We start from the raw sequence: 12,861 nt of genomic DNA, 5'->3' as shown, positions 1-12,861 counted from the left end.
TGTGGCATGGTGCATTCGAGGCATCGGAGGGACATACGTACCTATGCTCACACTGTAGACGTGGCGGTTCTTATTAAAATGTAAAGGTTTTATATATGTTTGATTTTTAATAACATATATTTTTATCAAGGTGGTTTATTGATATATGCCATCCTCTAACACAATATTCAATTTCCAATCCTTAAACCCATTAATTCATACAACACGTGAATGCAACACAACTGAAGACTACGGCGTAGCAAAATATTATTTTATTTCCGGTTTGAAAATAAATTATAACACGTATTATACTCCCTGATACCCTAGACTTGGGTTTTTAAATCGATCTTTACAGGAACACTCTTGTACGTACGAGTTACGAAATTAATAAATAAATTTGTATTCTCCTTTACAAGAGAAGTTGCCAACCACTTCCGCTAGCAAAATAAAACACTATTTTAAAAGGCGAGGCGCTGTCATTTATACACAATAGTGACGCAGATAATACATTGCTGATAAAATATATAGATTAAAATATAACTATTTGGAAAAGAGTGCCGAAATTCCTTTTTTGAGCACCCGGCAGCATTTCAACCTTTACCAATTTCCACCTGAGGGGGGCGCTGCAGGACTTTTACCGTACAGACGAAGAAGTACCAAGCGGGAAGCTGCAGTCCATACATTTAGCTGGCACGCAGCTAGCGTAGCTACATAAAGGTGCCAACGAAGACTTGAAGATGCCGAGGGAAATCATAACGCTACAACTTGGACAGTGCGGGAATCAAAGTACGTATGTCGATACGCCGTTTTTTAATTTACTGCAAAAATAACAAAAACACAGTGGCGAGGTACAGTTTTTGCTAGCTAGGCGAGATCGGTAGATCTGTTTTGGTCGTATAGTGACGTGACCGAAACACTGTCACCAAAGCAGCTCGTAAAAAGCATGCTAAAACGTAGTAACAATAAATAGTAATGTTTTCTACTGTATGCTAATGTACCCTAGCATATAGCATCTCTCACTGTACTGCAGCATGACAGCAGCTAATGTTATGAATCGATTTAGGAACGCTTCGATTAGCTATGCTAACAGTAATGCTAAGTGAACCGTTACAGTAAAAACAACAATCGGCTGTAAAACTTTGTTGCAGTCGGCTTTGAGTTCTGGAAGCAGCTGTGTGCAGAACATGGCATCAGTCCAGAAGGGATCGTTGAAGAGTTTGCCACTGAAGGGACCGACAGAAAGGATGTGTTTTTCTATCAGGTATGCGATACACAACACCTTTTTTGTGATTTTTAAAGCTACACTTAAATATACTTAAAAATAGCCGTGTAAAAACGAGTCTTGACAAAGATGCAGTGCCACAATCTGCCACCAGGTGTCGCCAGACGACAAGCTGCATTGAGTCTCAGTGGATACATTAGTTTTAAATGAAGGAATGGTTGTGGTTTAATTAGGAAACTAACCACCACAAGCATTAACCCCCCCCAAAATCTGATTTATGTGAACGTGCAGGCCGATGACGAGCACTACATCCCCCGTGCCGTTCTCCTGGACCTGGAGCCCAGGGTGATCCACTCCATTCTCAACTCACCTTACGCTAACCTGTACAACCCGGAGAACATTTACCTATCGGAGCACGGCGGAGGCGCCGGGAACAACTGGGCCAGCGGATACTCGCAGGTGGACAACATAAAGCGACACATTTCCGAACTACTTATTTAAACCTCTCTTTTTTTCTTTAGGGGAAAAAAATCCAAGAAGACATATTCGACATCATCGACCGGGAAGCAGACGGAAGCGATAGCCTGGAGGTAAGACATCGCTTTTAAAATTGAGGCGTGGCATCTTTTATTTCGAGGAACCGTGGTTGCAACCTTCAACGCCGTACTCTTATTATTGTTAGCTCTTTCTTTAGCTGCCAGCCTGCGTAGAATAACACACATTTCCTCACTAATGTATGCACTTCCTGTAAAGCACGCTGACCCCACAGGGTGTGTGAGGTGGGGCCCGACTAGCGTGTGTACGTTGGCAGGGTACGGTGTGTAATAAGCGCGGTGCTAATAGCTACGGGGCCGAGTGGAAGGCGGGTATTACAGGGCGGGCCTGGTGGGGGGGCTCATTCAACTCTCATTTAAATAACACACATATGTTTCTATAGCCACAACTACCATGTAGCTCAACTTCACTTTATCTATCGAAAGCAACAGCGCCCATGCTGGTTGCAGTGAAGTACTGCACTTCATTTATTTTGTTTATTTCCTCCGCCAGGGATTTGTCCTGTGTCATTCCATCGCCGGCGGCACGGGCTCGGGTCTGGGATCATACCTGCTGGAGAAGCTGAACGACAGGTGTGAAGACTACGTCACGCACGCTGCTGAAACGCCGCCATCATTTTCGCTTCGCCGGTGTGCAGGTACCCCAAGAAGCTGGTGCAGACGTACTCGGTCTTCCCCAACCAGGACGAGATGAGCGACGTGGTGGTGCAGCCGTACAACTCGCTGCTGACGCTCAAGAGGCTCACGCAGAACGCCGATTGCGTGGTGAGGCGACGATCAAAGATCCTTCACATGACGGGAGCGCTTTGCTGGTTTTAGGAATCGAAGTGGTGTGACTTTGAATGGTTGTATAGGCTTGCTAGTTTTTTTTTTTTGCCCCCAGCAGACCAGATGATGATAACATCTACCCAAGAATGTTCCTTTTAGTTCTTCTTCTTCTTCTTGGTCAGGTGGTTCTGGACAACACGGCTCTGAACCGCATCGCCACAGACCGCCTGCACATCCAGAATCCTTCCTTCTCTCAGATCAACCAGCTGGTGAGCAGAAAAATCGCTCAAACGCTTAAGAGAATTGAATTAGCTTAGCGGCATTTTCGACAGTTAGCAATGTAGACTTTAGAGCAGGGGTGGGCAAACTACGGCCCGGGGGCCACATGCGGCCCACCAAACGTTTGAATCCGGCCCGCCAGTTGCTTTTAAGTATTTCAACTTTTAAACATACCAGCTGGCAACATGACTTTCAAGTCGGATGTCTTATTCAGTAAAAAAAAAAATAAAAAACAAAATCCTAGTTTGATGTGGTCTGATGTTTAAAGTGCTCCTGAAAAAAAGGAAACAAGAACATATAGCTGATAGTATGACAATTAAAATTAGACAAATAATTCAAGGCGTAAAATTATTAAAAATTATTAAAAATTATTAAAAACTATTAAAAATTATTCTAAAAATTATTTAAAATTATTTTAAAAATTATTTTAAAAATTATTTAAAAATTAAAAATTTAAAAATATTAAAAAATTATTTAAAAATATTTAAATATATTAAAAATCATTAAAATTATTAAAATTATAAGCGTAAAATCATGTGTGTTAAATATATGTTCTGGCCCCCCGCACAATTTTGTTAACTCAATGCGGCCCATGAGTCAAAAAGTTTGCCCACCCCTGCTTTAGAGTTTGTGATAGTCGATCAATAATAATATAATAACGCAAATTTATTAACATAAAATATCAGGTGTACCTAATGTAGTGTCTGCCCCCCACCTCCCACCTCCTTCAGTTTGTGATAGTCGATCAATAATAGTAATATAACGCATTTTTTAAAGCATAAATACACTTTTGCATAAAAATATCTAATAATGTACATACTGTACCTATACCTAATGTAGTGTCTAATGTGTGCCCCCCCCCCCCCCCCCACAGGTGTCCACCATCATGTCAGCGAGCACCACCACGCTGCGCTACCCGGGCTACATGAACAACGACCTCATCGGCCTCATCGCCTCCCTCATCCCCACGCCGCGCCTCCACTTCCTGATGACGGGCTACACGCCGCTCACCACCGACCAGTCGGTGAGTCGTCGACGCCGATATATAAAAAGGAAAACCAATGAGCTTCAAACCAAATCGACTGCAAAAACCCTCAGGTGGCCAGCGTGAGGAAGACCACCGTGCTGGATGTGATGAGGAGGCTCCTGCAGCCCAAGAACGTGATGGTGTCCACGGGCAGAGAGCGCCAGCCCAGCCATTGTTACATCGCTATCCTCAACATCATCCAGGGGGAGGTGGACCCCACTCAGGTACCGACCGAACATCATCATCTTCTTCTTCTGCAGCGTTTTTCATATCATGGATTGAACAGGTTCACAAAAGCCTCCAAAGGATCCGTGAGCGTAAACTGGCTAGCTTCATCCCGTGGGGTCCTGCTAGCATCCAAGTGGCGCTATCCAGGAAGTCCCCTTACCTGCCATCAGCCCACAGAGTCAGCGGACTCATGATGGCCAATCACACCAGCATCTCCTCTGTAAGTTTGAGCAGATTTTTCCCTTCTTCCTGTCTGCAGGAAACTGTCTGCAGTTCCACTTTCCCTCCCTGCGGACGTCGCGTCACTCACTCTGTCCGGTCTTTTCCCTCCCTGCAGCTGTTTGAGCGTACGTGCCGTCAGTATGACAAGCTCCGCAAACGCGAGGCCTTCCTGGAGCAGTTCCGCAAGGAGGACATCTTCAAGGACAACTTTGACGAGCTGGACAACTCCCGTGAGGTGGTGCAGCAGCTGGTGGACGAGTACAGCGCCGCCACCCGGCCCGACTACATCTCCTGGGGCACGCAGGAACAGTAACTCCGCTCTAATGACCTTTTGACCGCAGCAGTCATGCAGGAAAACAAGCAGGATTAGTTGGGACTCGTGTACACGTCTTGGAGCATTTTTACCACCACTAAACATTTGGCTGTAAATACTAAATGCTAAACTGTAGTAGTGGAGTATACATGTATGTTTTTCAGCACTCATGCACAATTTTCTGCTTTTTTTTTTTTTTTTGTGCTTCGAAGGTGCACAGCCTCAAGTCAACATGCGCGTTGAGGCGATTGCATGATGGGAATATATTTTTTATTTAAATAAAATAGTCGGATTCACAGGCAGTCTGCACTGACAATGATTATAAACGCACTCAAAAAAGGACATTTCATTAGGTTAACTAGTACCAGAAAAAAATCTAATACCGGAATTTGACTCTTTTTGTGCAGCTAATTGAAGATAAAAATGTTTAGATATGCAGGTGTACCTAATGAAGTGTCCAATGAGTGTTAAAAGTTTCATAGTTACATTGCTTGTTGGACCTATTTCAAATTAAAAATAAAATAACGCATTTAAGAGTATTGTGTATTTTTTAGTGCAAGAGGGAGATAGCTTTTAACCTTCGCGCTGGCGCCAATCTTTGACCTTTAGAACAATGGTACCTTTAAAAAAAAACAAAAAAAAAACAATCCTGCAACATCTGATAAAATGGTGTTTTATTATTACTTACATACAGTATTTGTCTTATTGCACTTTCAAGTTAGTTAAAAAAAGAAAATAGTGCAATGAACCATATACACACACACACGTTAGATAACAAAGAGGTACCATGCAGCATACAAGCTTTGTATAAAACAAAAAAAAAACGACTTTTTCTGGGGTGTTTTTTTTTTTTTTGCAACAACACGCAATCCCGGAGCTGCCTGCAGCTGCAGTCGGAAAAGAAGCCAAGAAGAAGCGTGACAAGATCTGAATCACATGTGCTTGCTAGCACACCATTTAGAGCTCGTTCTATTTAATAATACAATTCAAGTGTTTAATAGAAAACTAGGGGCTTTTTTTTTTTTTTTTTCTTTTAAACATGAAAAATATCTTTGGTCCATGTGGATACCCACTTATGGTAAAACTTTGGCTTTAGACGTTAAAATAAGGACAGGATTTTTTTTTTTATATTGGGGTCATATTCATAAACGTTATGTTGTCAGACAGTCCCTAACTTTCTGGGTGATCGCTTTATTTGAGACTTTTTTTTTTGTAAATTGTACTAAAGCACAACAAAAATGTCTGTTTCACGTATTTTAGTCTCAACCGGACTGTTTTATTGTTTGTCAATACGACCCCTGACCAGTTTAAAAAAAAAAAAAAAAAGGACTCCCAATGTCATCCTAATGGATGTGCATTTAAGACATTCCATTTTAAATTATACAAAAACATCCCGGGCCTTATTATTAAATGGGGATCAGATGAGATCCAATACAAAAATGTCTGCCTTTACGAAGATTAATATTAATTAATATTAATTTTACCATGTGTGTTATCATGTTTGTAGTTTTTACTGTAAAAAAATGTGTTTTTTTAATTAATATTATTTATATATTATTTTAATTAATATGCATGATTATAAGAATGATAAATAAATATGTACTGTGTTATAGTACATGACAAATAAATAAATGTATAATAATAATAATAATAGATTAATAAGTGTGACCGCAAATTAAAAAAAAAAAAGGAGATTTTTTGTATTGGGTCTCATTCCGGTGTACCTAATGAAGTGACCGTAGGTTGGGTGATGACGGGCTGTGATGTCACCAGTCGAAAAAAAAAGAAAAAAAAAACAAAGAAGCAGCAGCCATGACCCACTTAGCTTTAACGTCCGCTCGCACTCGATATGGTCACATGACTCACCGCCAGAAAACAGGATGGACGCTCACCGTTTTACGTGCGAGAGGTGGAAGTCGTGTGCGTTACCTCGGAAGAGTTCGTGGACGACACTTTGTCCAGGAGGAGGAGGAGGATGATGGGGGGGTGGGTGTCAAACGGGATGCGAGGGCAGCTCCAAAAAGGCGGGCGTCGGCGTGTGCCGGAAGCTTAAGTCGGTGCCGTCGGGGATCTTGAAGTCGTCGCCTTTGCCTCGCTGGAGGCGGACGGCGTTGAAATAAGCGTTCATCAGCTGCATGATCTCGCTCAGCTGTGAGGAACGCAAACACAAACACGTCTGATGAAGTATTTGATGAAGTATCTTGGATATACGTCAGAGTAGTACATGTGCAGCGTCATGCCGTACCTTGGTGGTCTCAAAGAGCAGGTCCCGCCCCCCCGCAGCAGTGATCTTGAAGGTGTTGCTGTCGGACACGCCGTAAGACGAGATCTGGCCGTAAGGGAAAGACTCCAAGGCCTCGGCCTCGCCCTGCCGGTACAAAGACACGCTGGAGGCCGCCACCCCCAACCACAACTTCTGCGAGAAACTCTGCGTGGAACTCTGGAGGCAAGGAGAACATGAGATGATCGGTGCATCACGGCATATCATAACAAGTATTTTAATGCTGTTTTATCATTTTAATACATACCGCAATTCATTGAGACTGACGACATTAGCTTAACTTAAACATTTATTTGATTTTTTTTACATTGGTTCAAACTGCATTTTTGATGTATTATCATATTATTATTATTATTTTAAAATTATTAATAATTATTATTTATTATTATGTTTATACTGATTTCATGTAATATTTTAAAAATAATTTTAATGATTGTCATTTTATTTTTCACATATATCTATAAAATTACAGATTTATTTTATGTGTTGTTTTATTAATATATGTATTATTTATTATTAATATGTTGCAGCTCTATAGGTACTCATTTCTTTTTATTTGTTTAAGTTAGATAATTTTATGCTTTTTATGTGCTACTGTGTAAATATTGTAATTATTTTTAATAATGTATTTATTATTTTATTATTCATATATATTGTTTTTATTATTTAGATATGCTGCTTTTAAGTGCTATTATTTTGGTATATTTTTATAAATGAATTTATCATGTTTTATTACTCATGTGTTGTATCCATAAATTTATTAATTTAGTTTTTTATGCTGTTTTTCTGGAATTATTTTTTTATCATTTTATTATTCTTATTGTTTGTTATCTCTTGTTTGTTTCATATGATATTTTATAAAAAAACATATTTGTGCTGTTTTTATGCCAAGACATTTTATTATTGCATAAGACAATAATAAAGTATTATGCATAATATGCATAAGACATTTTATTATTCATATTTTGCATTTAAAAAAATGACTAGTTTTCCTCATATTACTGTATTAATTGTATTATGTTTATGTTATGTTTATGTTTATGTTGTTTCTTCCCAAAAGTGATGTACTTCCTTATGAAGTACCACAGAAAAATAAATGTTATCAATATTTGATAAACAGATCCTACTAGGGACTAGGGTCCAGTACAGTACACTAGGGTCCACTAGGGTCCAGTATCATGTTAAGCAAAGAAAGCATAACAATGAATCAGTGTCCAAGTGTTTGGGTTCAGGTCATGTGTAAGAGCGTACTTACGATATAAAAGTTGACTTCATAGAGCGTGCATCCAAAGCCGGACCACTGTCGTGCGATGGCGAGGTAGGCGGCCATACTGTCCCTACGGTTGTACCCCGCCAGACCCTTCCAACGCTCCAGGATGGACCCCATGACGGTCGCCGCCTCCTCCTTCAAGCAGCTCCGCAGGCGCAGGTCCTTTTCCACCTTCTGCTTGTGGGCCGCCGTGGCCGCGTGGCTCCACAATGCCCCCGCCAGGAGCCCCGTGGGGAAGCGTTGTGAGGCGGGGCAGCCCGCCGGGGCGCCCACTTGACAGGGAGGCAGAGCCTGCGGGGTCGAGAGGGCCACCAGGACCCGGGCTTCCAGCATGTGGCCCGGGAAGAGTTCATCCAGGGGCGGGCAGGGCACGTGCATGCTGAAGTCCCCCACGAGGGACTGGAGTCTGAGGGCCGCCAACGTCTGAAGGTCCTCCTCGCACGCTGGAAGCTGGCCGCGTACGACCATCTCGTGGCACTGGGAGAGAGAACGGAATGTAAAGAAGGTCCTGGAATGGACTCTGGACTTTGTACCACATCCTGGTCCGCATACACTTTTAGGACAAGGACAAAAAAAATGTTCCAACATGGTCTCGCCCACGTGGTCTCACCCACGTGGTCTCGCCCACGCTGGCTCCTAACAAACACAAACATTCAGCCCGCCAATACAGTACAATGTATATTCAGTACTAGACATTGGGCGTGACTAGGGCTATCGATTAATCGCATTTTGCCCAATTCGGAATTAATCACATTTAATCGCAGCTAAAAATACGTCTTTATCTATGATAAGTAGGGTGGGAAATGATTGTGCAAAAACAACAATAATTACATCACATTTTATGTAAAGGAATATTAATTTTTGATTATTTAAATAGTCATCAATACAGCCAGCAAGCATATTTTTCTATTATTATTTTGTCTTTTTTATTAGAATATTAGCTCTTAAACTCGCCAACACAAACGTTCAGCAAATCCAAAATGTGAGCGAGTGAGACCTCTCACACTGACACAAACGTGTTTTTTTGATTCCACATTTGTTTATTTATGATACTGGTTGGAAATTCTAAATGTTTGTGAAAGGATTATTATTAAAGATTAATGACTCAATGTCATTTCATTTCTCTTATAAAACATTAAAATACATAGAAATTAATCATGATATTACAGTAAATATTATTTTATTACAATACTGTACTATTGATCAGAAATCCCACAGTTTTTGAATGTTTAATGCGACCTGTAATTTGTCCTATTTAGTTTGATGGTCATTGAATGCAACCCTCTACCTTTCTCTGATGTATGTATGTAGGGATGTATGTATTATGTAGGGATGTATGTATGTAGGGATGTATGTATGTAGGGATGTATGTAGTATGTAGGGATGTATGTATGTAGGGGTGTATGTAGGGATGTATGTAGGGATGTATGTATGTAGGGATGTATGTAGGGATGTATGTATGTAGGGATGCATGTAGGGCTGTATGTAGGGCTGTATGTAGGGATGTATGTATGTAGAGATGCATGTATGTAGGGCTGTATGTAGGGCTGTATGTAGGGATGTATGTATGTAGGGATGTATGTATGTAGGGATGTATGTATGTAGAGATGTATGTATGTAGGGATGTATGTAGTATGTAGGGATGTATGTATGTAGGGATGTATGTAGTATGTAGGGATGTATGTAGTATGTAGGGATGTATGTAGGGATATATGTAGGGATGTATGTAGGGATGTATGTAGGGATGTATGTAGGGATGTATGTATGTAGGGATGTATGTAGGGATGTATGTAGGGATGTATGTAGGGATGTATGTAGGGATGTATGTATGTAGGGATGTATGTATGTAGGGATGTATGTATGTAGGGATGTATGTAGTATGTAGGGATGTATGTAGTATGTAGGGATGTATGTAGGGATATATGTAGGGATATATGTAGGGATGTATGTAGGGATATATGTAGGGATATATGTAGGGATGTATGTAGGGATGTATGTAGGGATGTATGTAGGGATGTATGTAGGGATGTATGTAGGGATGTATGTAGGATGTATGTAGGATGTATGTAGGGATGTATGTAGGGATGTATGGAGGGATGTATGTAGGGATGTATGTAGGGATGTATGTAGGGATGTATGTAGGGATGTATGTAGGGATGTATGTAGGGATGTATGTAGGGATGTATGTAGGGATGAATTCCCCCGTTTTTGTGGCTCTGTATTCATTTGTTGTTCCTGACATAGTTTTATAAAATACATCCTAAATAATCCTTTGTAAAGTAAACGCACAGCTAACGATAGCATAAGCCAAAGATGCAGTCAGTGTAAAGTACAAGCACGTTAATAAATACTTCTATCACAATTATTTATACTTTGTGCTCGTGTTGTACCTGCTCAAAGAGGAAGAGATACTCGATGCTGTCCACAGAGATGCTGTCGGCGTCCAGCAGGCAGTAGAGCTTGAAGCAAAGTTTCCGCTGGCCTTTGGACTCCGATTCTTTGGCGGAGATGCTGCACACACGTATACATAACAAGAGTACTGTAGCGTATTGCGGCTAATGTTAAAACCAGTCTAGTCCAGTTCATGTCCAGCGTCATGTTTTTGCCCCCCAACAAGACAAGGTCGCATACTGGATGATGTGCTCACAGGACAGTGAAAGCTTTTTATCATGAGTGAGGGACTACCTGGTGAGGATGTCGGCAATGAGGGCGCCGCCCGACACCGGCTGCTCCCACAGCGCGTTCTGCTCGTACAGGGCGAACGTGTTCTTGCTGTCTTTCAAACCCAGCCTCTGCTGCATCCTCTGCACCACCTGAACACGACATCGACCTTGAGAAACGGAATTCGCCCATCTTACTGACACAAGTCATGACTCCAGACCTCCTTGGCGGTGGTATGTGAGCTGACGTAGAGCTGACAGGATCCAGGTCCCGGGTAGTGCACCGTGCAGAGCATCTCCTGCCTGCTCATCAGCCTGTGGATCTCGTCCCACGACGGCACACACTCGCGACACTTGGTCTTGTCCAGAGCCTCGCTGATGAAGGACGCGTAGTTGTCCATCTCAGAATCGGGACTCTGGTTCTGGATCCTGCAGTCGGAAAGCCAAAATTAGCCTACTTTTTTATGACACCATTCTTGTTTTATTCTTTATTTTCTTTGAGCTGCTGAATAATAAATTATTAGTATTATTTTATTATTCATATGTTGCAGCTATATATGTACTCATTTCTTTTTATTTGTTTAAGTTAGATATTTTTATGTTTTTTATGTGATATTGTGTAAATATTGTAATTATTTTTAACAATGTATTTATTATTTTATTATTCATATATATATTATGTATTTTTTTACATATGTTGTTTTTATGTGCTATTGTGTAAATATTGTAATTATTTGTATTTATTATTCTATTATTCATATATATTATGTATTTTTTACATATGTTGTTTTTATGTGCTATTGTGTAAATATTGTAATTATTTTTAACAATGTATTTATTATTTTATTATTTATATATATTATGTATTTTTACATATGTTGTTTTTATGTTCTATTGTGTAAATATTGTAATTATTTTTAACAATGTATTTATTATTTTATTATTTATATATATTATGTATTTTTACATTTGTTGTTTTTATGTTCTATTGTGTAAATATTGTAATTATTTTTAATAATGTATTTATTATTTTATTAGTCATATATATTATGTATTTTTTACATATGTTGTTTTTATGTGGTATTTGCAAATATAGTAATTATTTTTAATAATGTATTTATTATTTTATTATTCATATATATTATGTATTTTTTATATATGTTGTTTTTATGTGCTATTGTGTAAATATTGTGATATTTTTAATAATGTATTTATTTTATTATTCATATATATTATGTATTTTTTACATATGTTGTTTTTATGTGCTATTGTGTAAATATTGTAATTATTTTCAATAATGTAATTATTTTATTATTAATATATATTATGTATTTTTCTTTTTTTTTTTACACATGTTGTTTTTCTGTGCTATTATTTTGGTATATTTTTACGTTTCTAACTAACGTTTCTAAAACTAACGTGTCTAAGCCCAGCTCACGTTCCCTATTAGTGGGTGACACGTTAGCTCTCGTCGCTTCAAAGGGAAGAACAAAAAAAAAAACATGTTTGACTTTGACCAAAACGCGCCAAACAGGAAGAGGTGTTTCCGCTGCGTGTGAACCCGGGGCCGACCTGCCACTTCCTCCCGATGGAGCGTCCAGGCCGGGTGAGCGTGTGTAACTAAAGGTGGTGCTTTTAAAAAGCAAGGCAACGCCCACCAGCTGGAAGTGTGAGAGACGTGAATTAAAATGTAAAAAAAAAAAAAAAAAAGTGATGAAGTTATGAGCTCAGTCTTGCGTAAACACAAAAGGGAAGGAAACAATTATGTTATATGGCGTGGGGCCCTAAATACATTCAAAAGAGACGTTTAAGGACTCGGCCTGATTAAGCGAGAGAGAGAGACACTGCCACAGGGTGGGAATTTGTCCTGCATACAGTAATTAGGAATGTTCCACATTTATACCCTCCCCTTTTTTTTTTTTTTTGCTGCTTCTTTGCCCACTTCTCCTCCCCGCCAGCCCACACGTTCTCCGGGGGGCTTCTGGTGGGAGGCTTTCTGGGCCCAGCTCCAGCCTTGGCGCTGCCCAGCTGCAGCTTTCCAAACGGATTCCGGAGAAA

At 39.9% G+C, this 12,861-nt stretch overlaps 2 protein-coding genes across 4 annotated transcripts in view; one reads left to right on the top strand and one right to left on the bottom strand.

Moving 5' to 3' along the window:
• Positions 1 to 535: 535 nt before the first annotated feature.
• Positions 536 to 5,133, top strand: tubg1 (tubulin, gamma 1). Its single transcript, XM_058050190.1, has 11 exons — positions 536 to 765; positions 1,128 to 1,240; positions 1,493 to 1,660; positions 1,723 to 1,791; positions 2,249 to 2,328; positions 2,394 to 2,520; positions 2,706 to 2,792; positions 3,677 to 3,826; positions 3,901 to 4,053; positions 4,116 to 4,277; positions 4,395 to 5,133. The coding sequence occupies exons 1-11, from the start codon at positions 717 to 719 to the stop codon at positions 4,590 to 4,592; spliced, it is 1,356 nt and encodes a 451-aa protein (XP_057906173.1). The 5' UTR covers positions 536 to 716; the 3' UTR covers positions 4,593 to 5,133.
• A 116-nt stretch (positions 5,134 to 5,249) lies between these two features.
• Positions 5,250 to 12,861, bottom strand: part of plekhh3 (pleckstrin homology, MyTH4 and FERM domain containing H3) — a 55,688-nt gene continuing 48,076 nt past the window's right edge. For all 3 annotated transcript variants that reach the window (XM_058050186.1, XM_058050189.1, XM_058050188.1), the window contains 6 exons: positions 11,025 to 11,232; positions 10,829 to 10,956; positions 10,534 to 10,654; positions 8,129 to 8,620; positions 6,838 to 7,032; positions 5,250 to 6,741 (listed from right to left, as the gene is read on the bottom strand). In XM_058050186.1, the coding sequence (XP_057906169.1) occupies positions 6,586 to 6,741; positions 6,838 to 7,032; positions 8,129 to 8,620; positions 10,534 to 10,654; positions 10,829 to 10,956; positions 11,025 to 11,232 (1,300 nt within the window). In that variant the 3' untranslated portion in view covers positions 5,250 to 6,585. The remainder of the gene's footprint in view (positions 6,742 to 6,837; positions 7,033 to 8,128; positions 8,621 to 10,533; positions 10,655 to 10,828; positions 10,957 to 11,024; positions 11,233 to 12,861) is intronic.

Source organism: Doryrhamphus excisus, chromosome 15 (genome assembly GCF_030265055.1).
Source record: "Doryrhamphus excisus isolate RoL2022-K1 chromosome 15, RoL_Dexc_1.0, whole genome shotgun sequence".
NCBI classification, from domain to species: Eukaryota; Metazoa; Chordata; class Actinopteri; order Syngnathiformes; family Syngnathidae; genus Doryrhamphus; species Doryrhamphus excisus.
The sequence above is the reverse complement of the archived record's forward strand: the minus strand, read 5'-3'. Positions and strand labels throughout refer to the sequence as shown.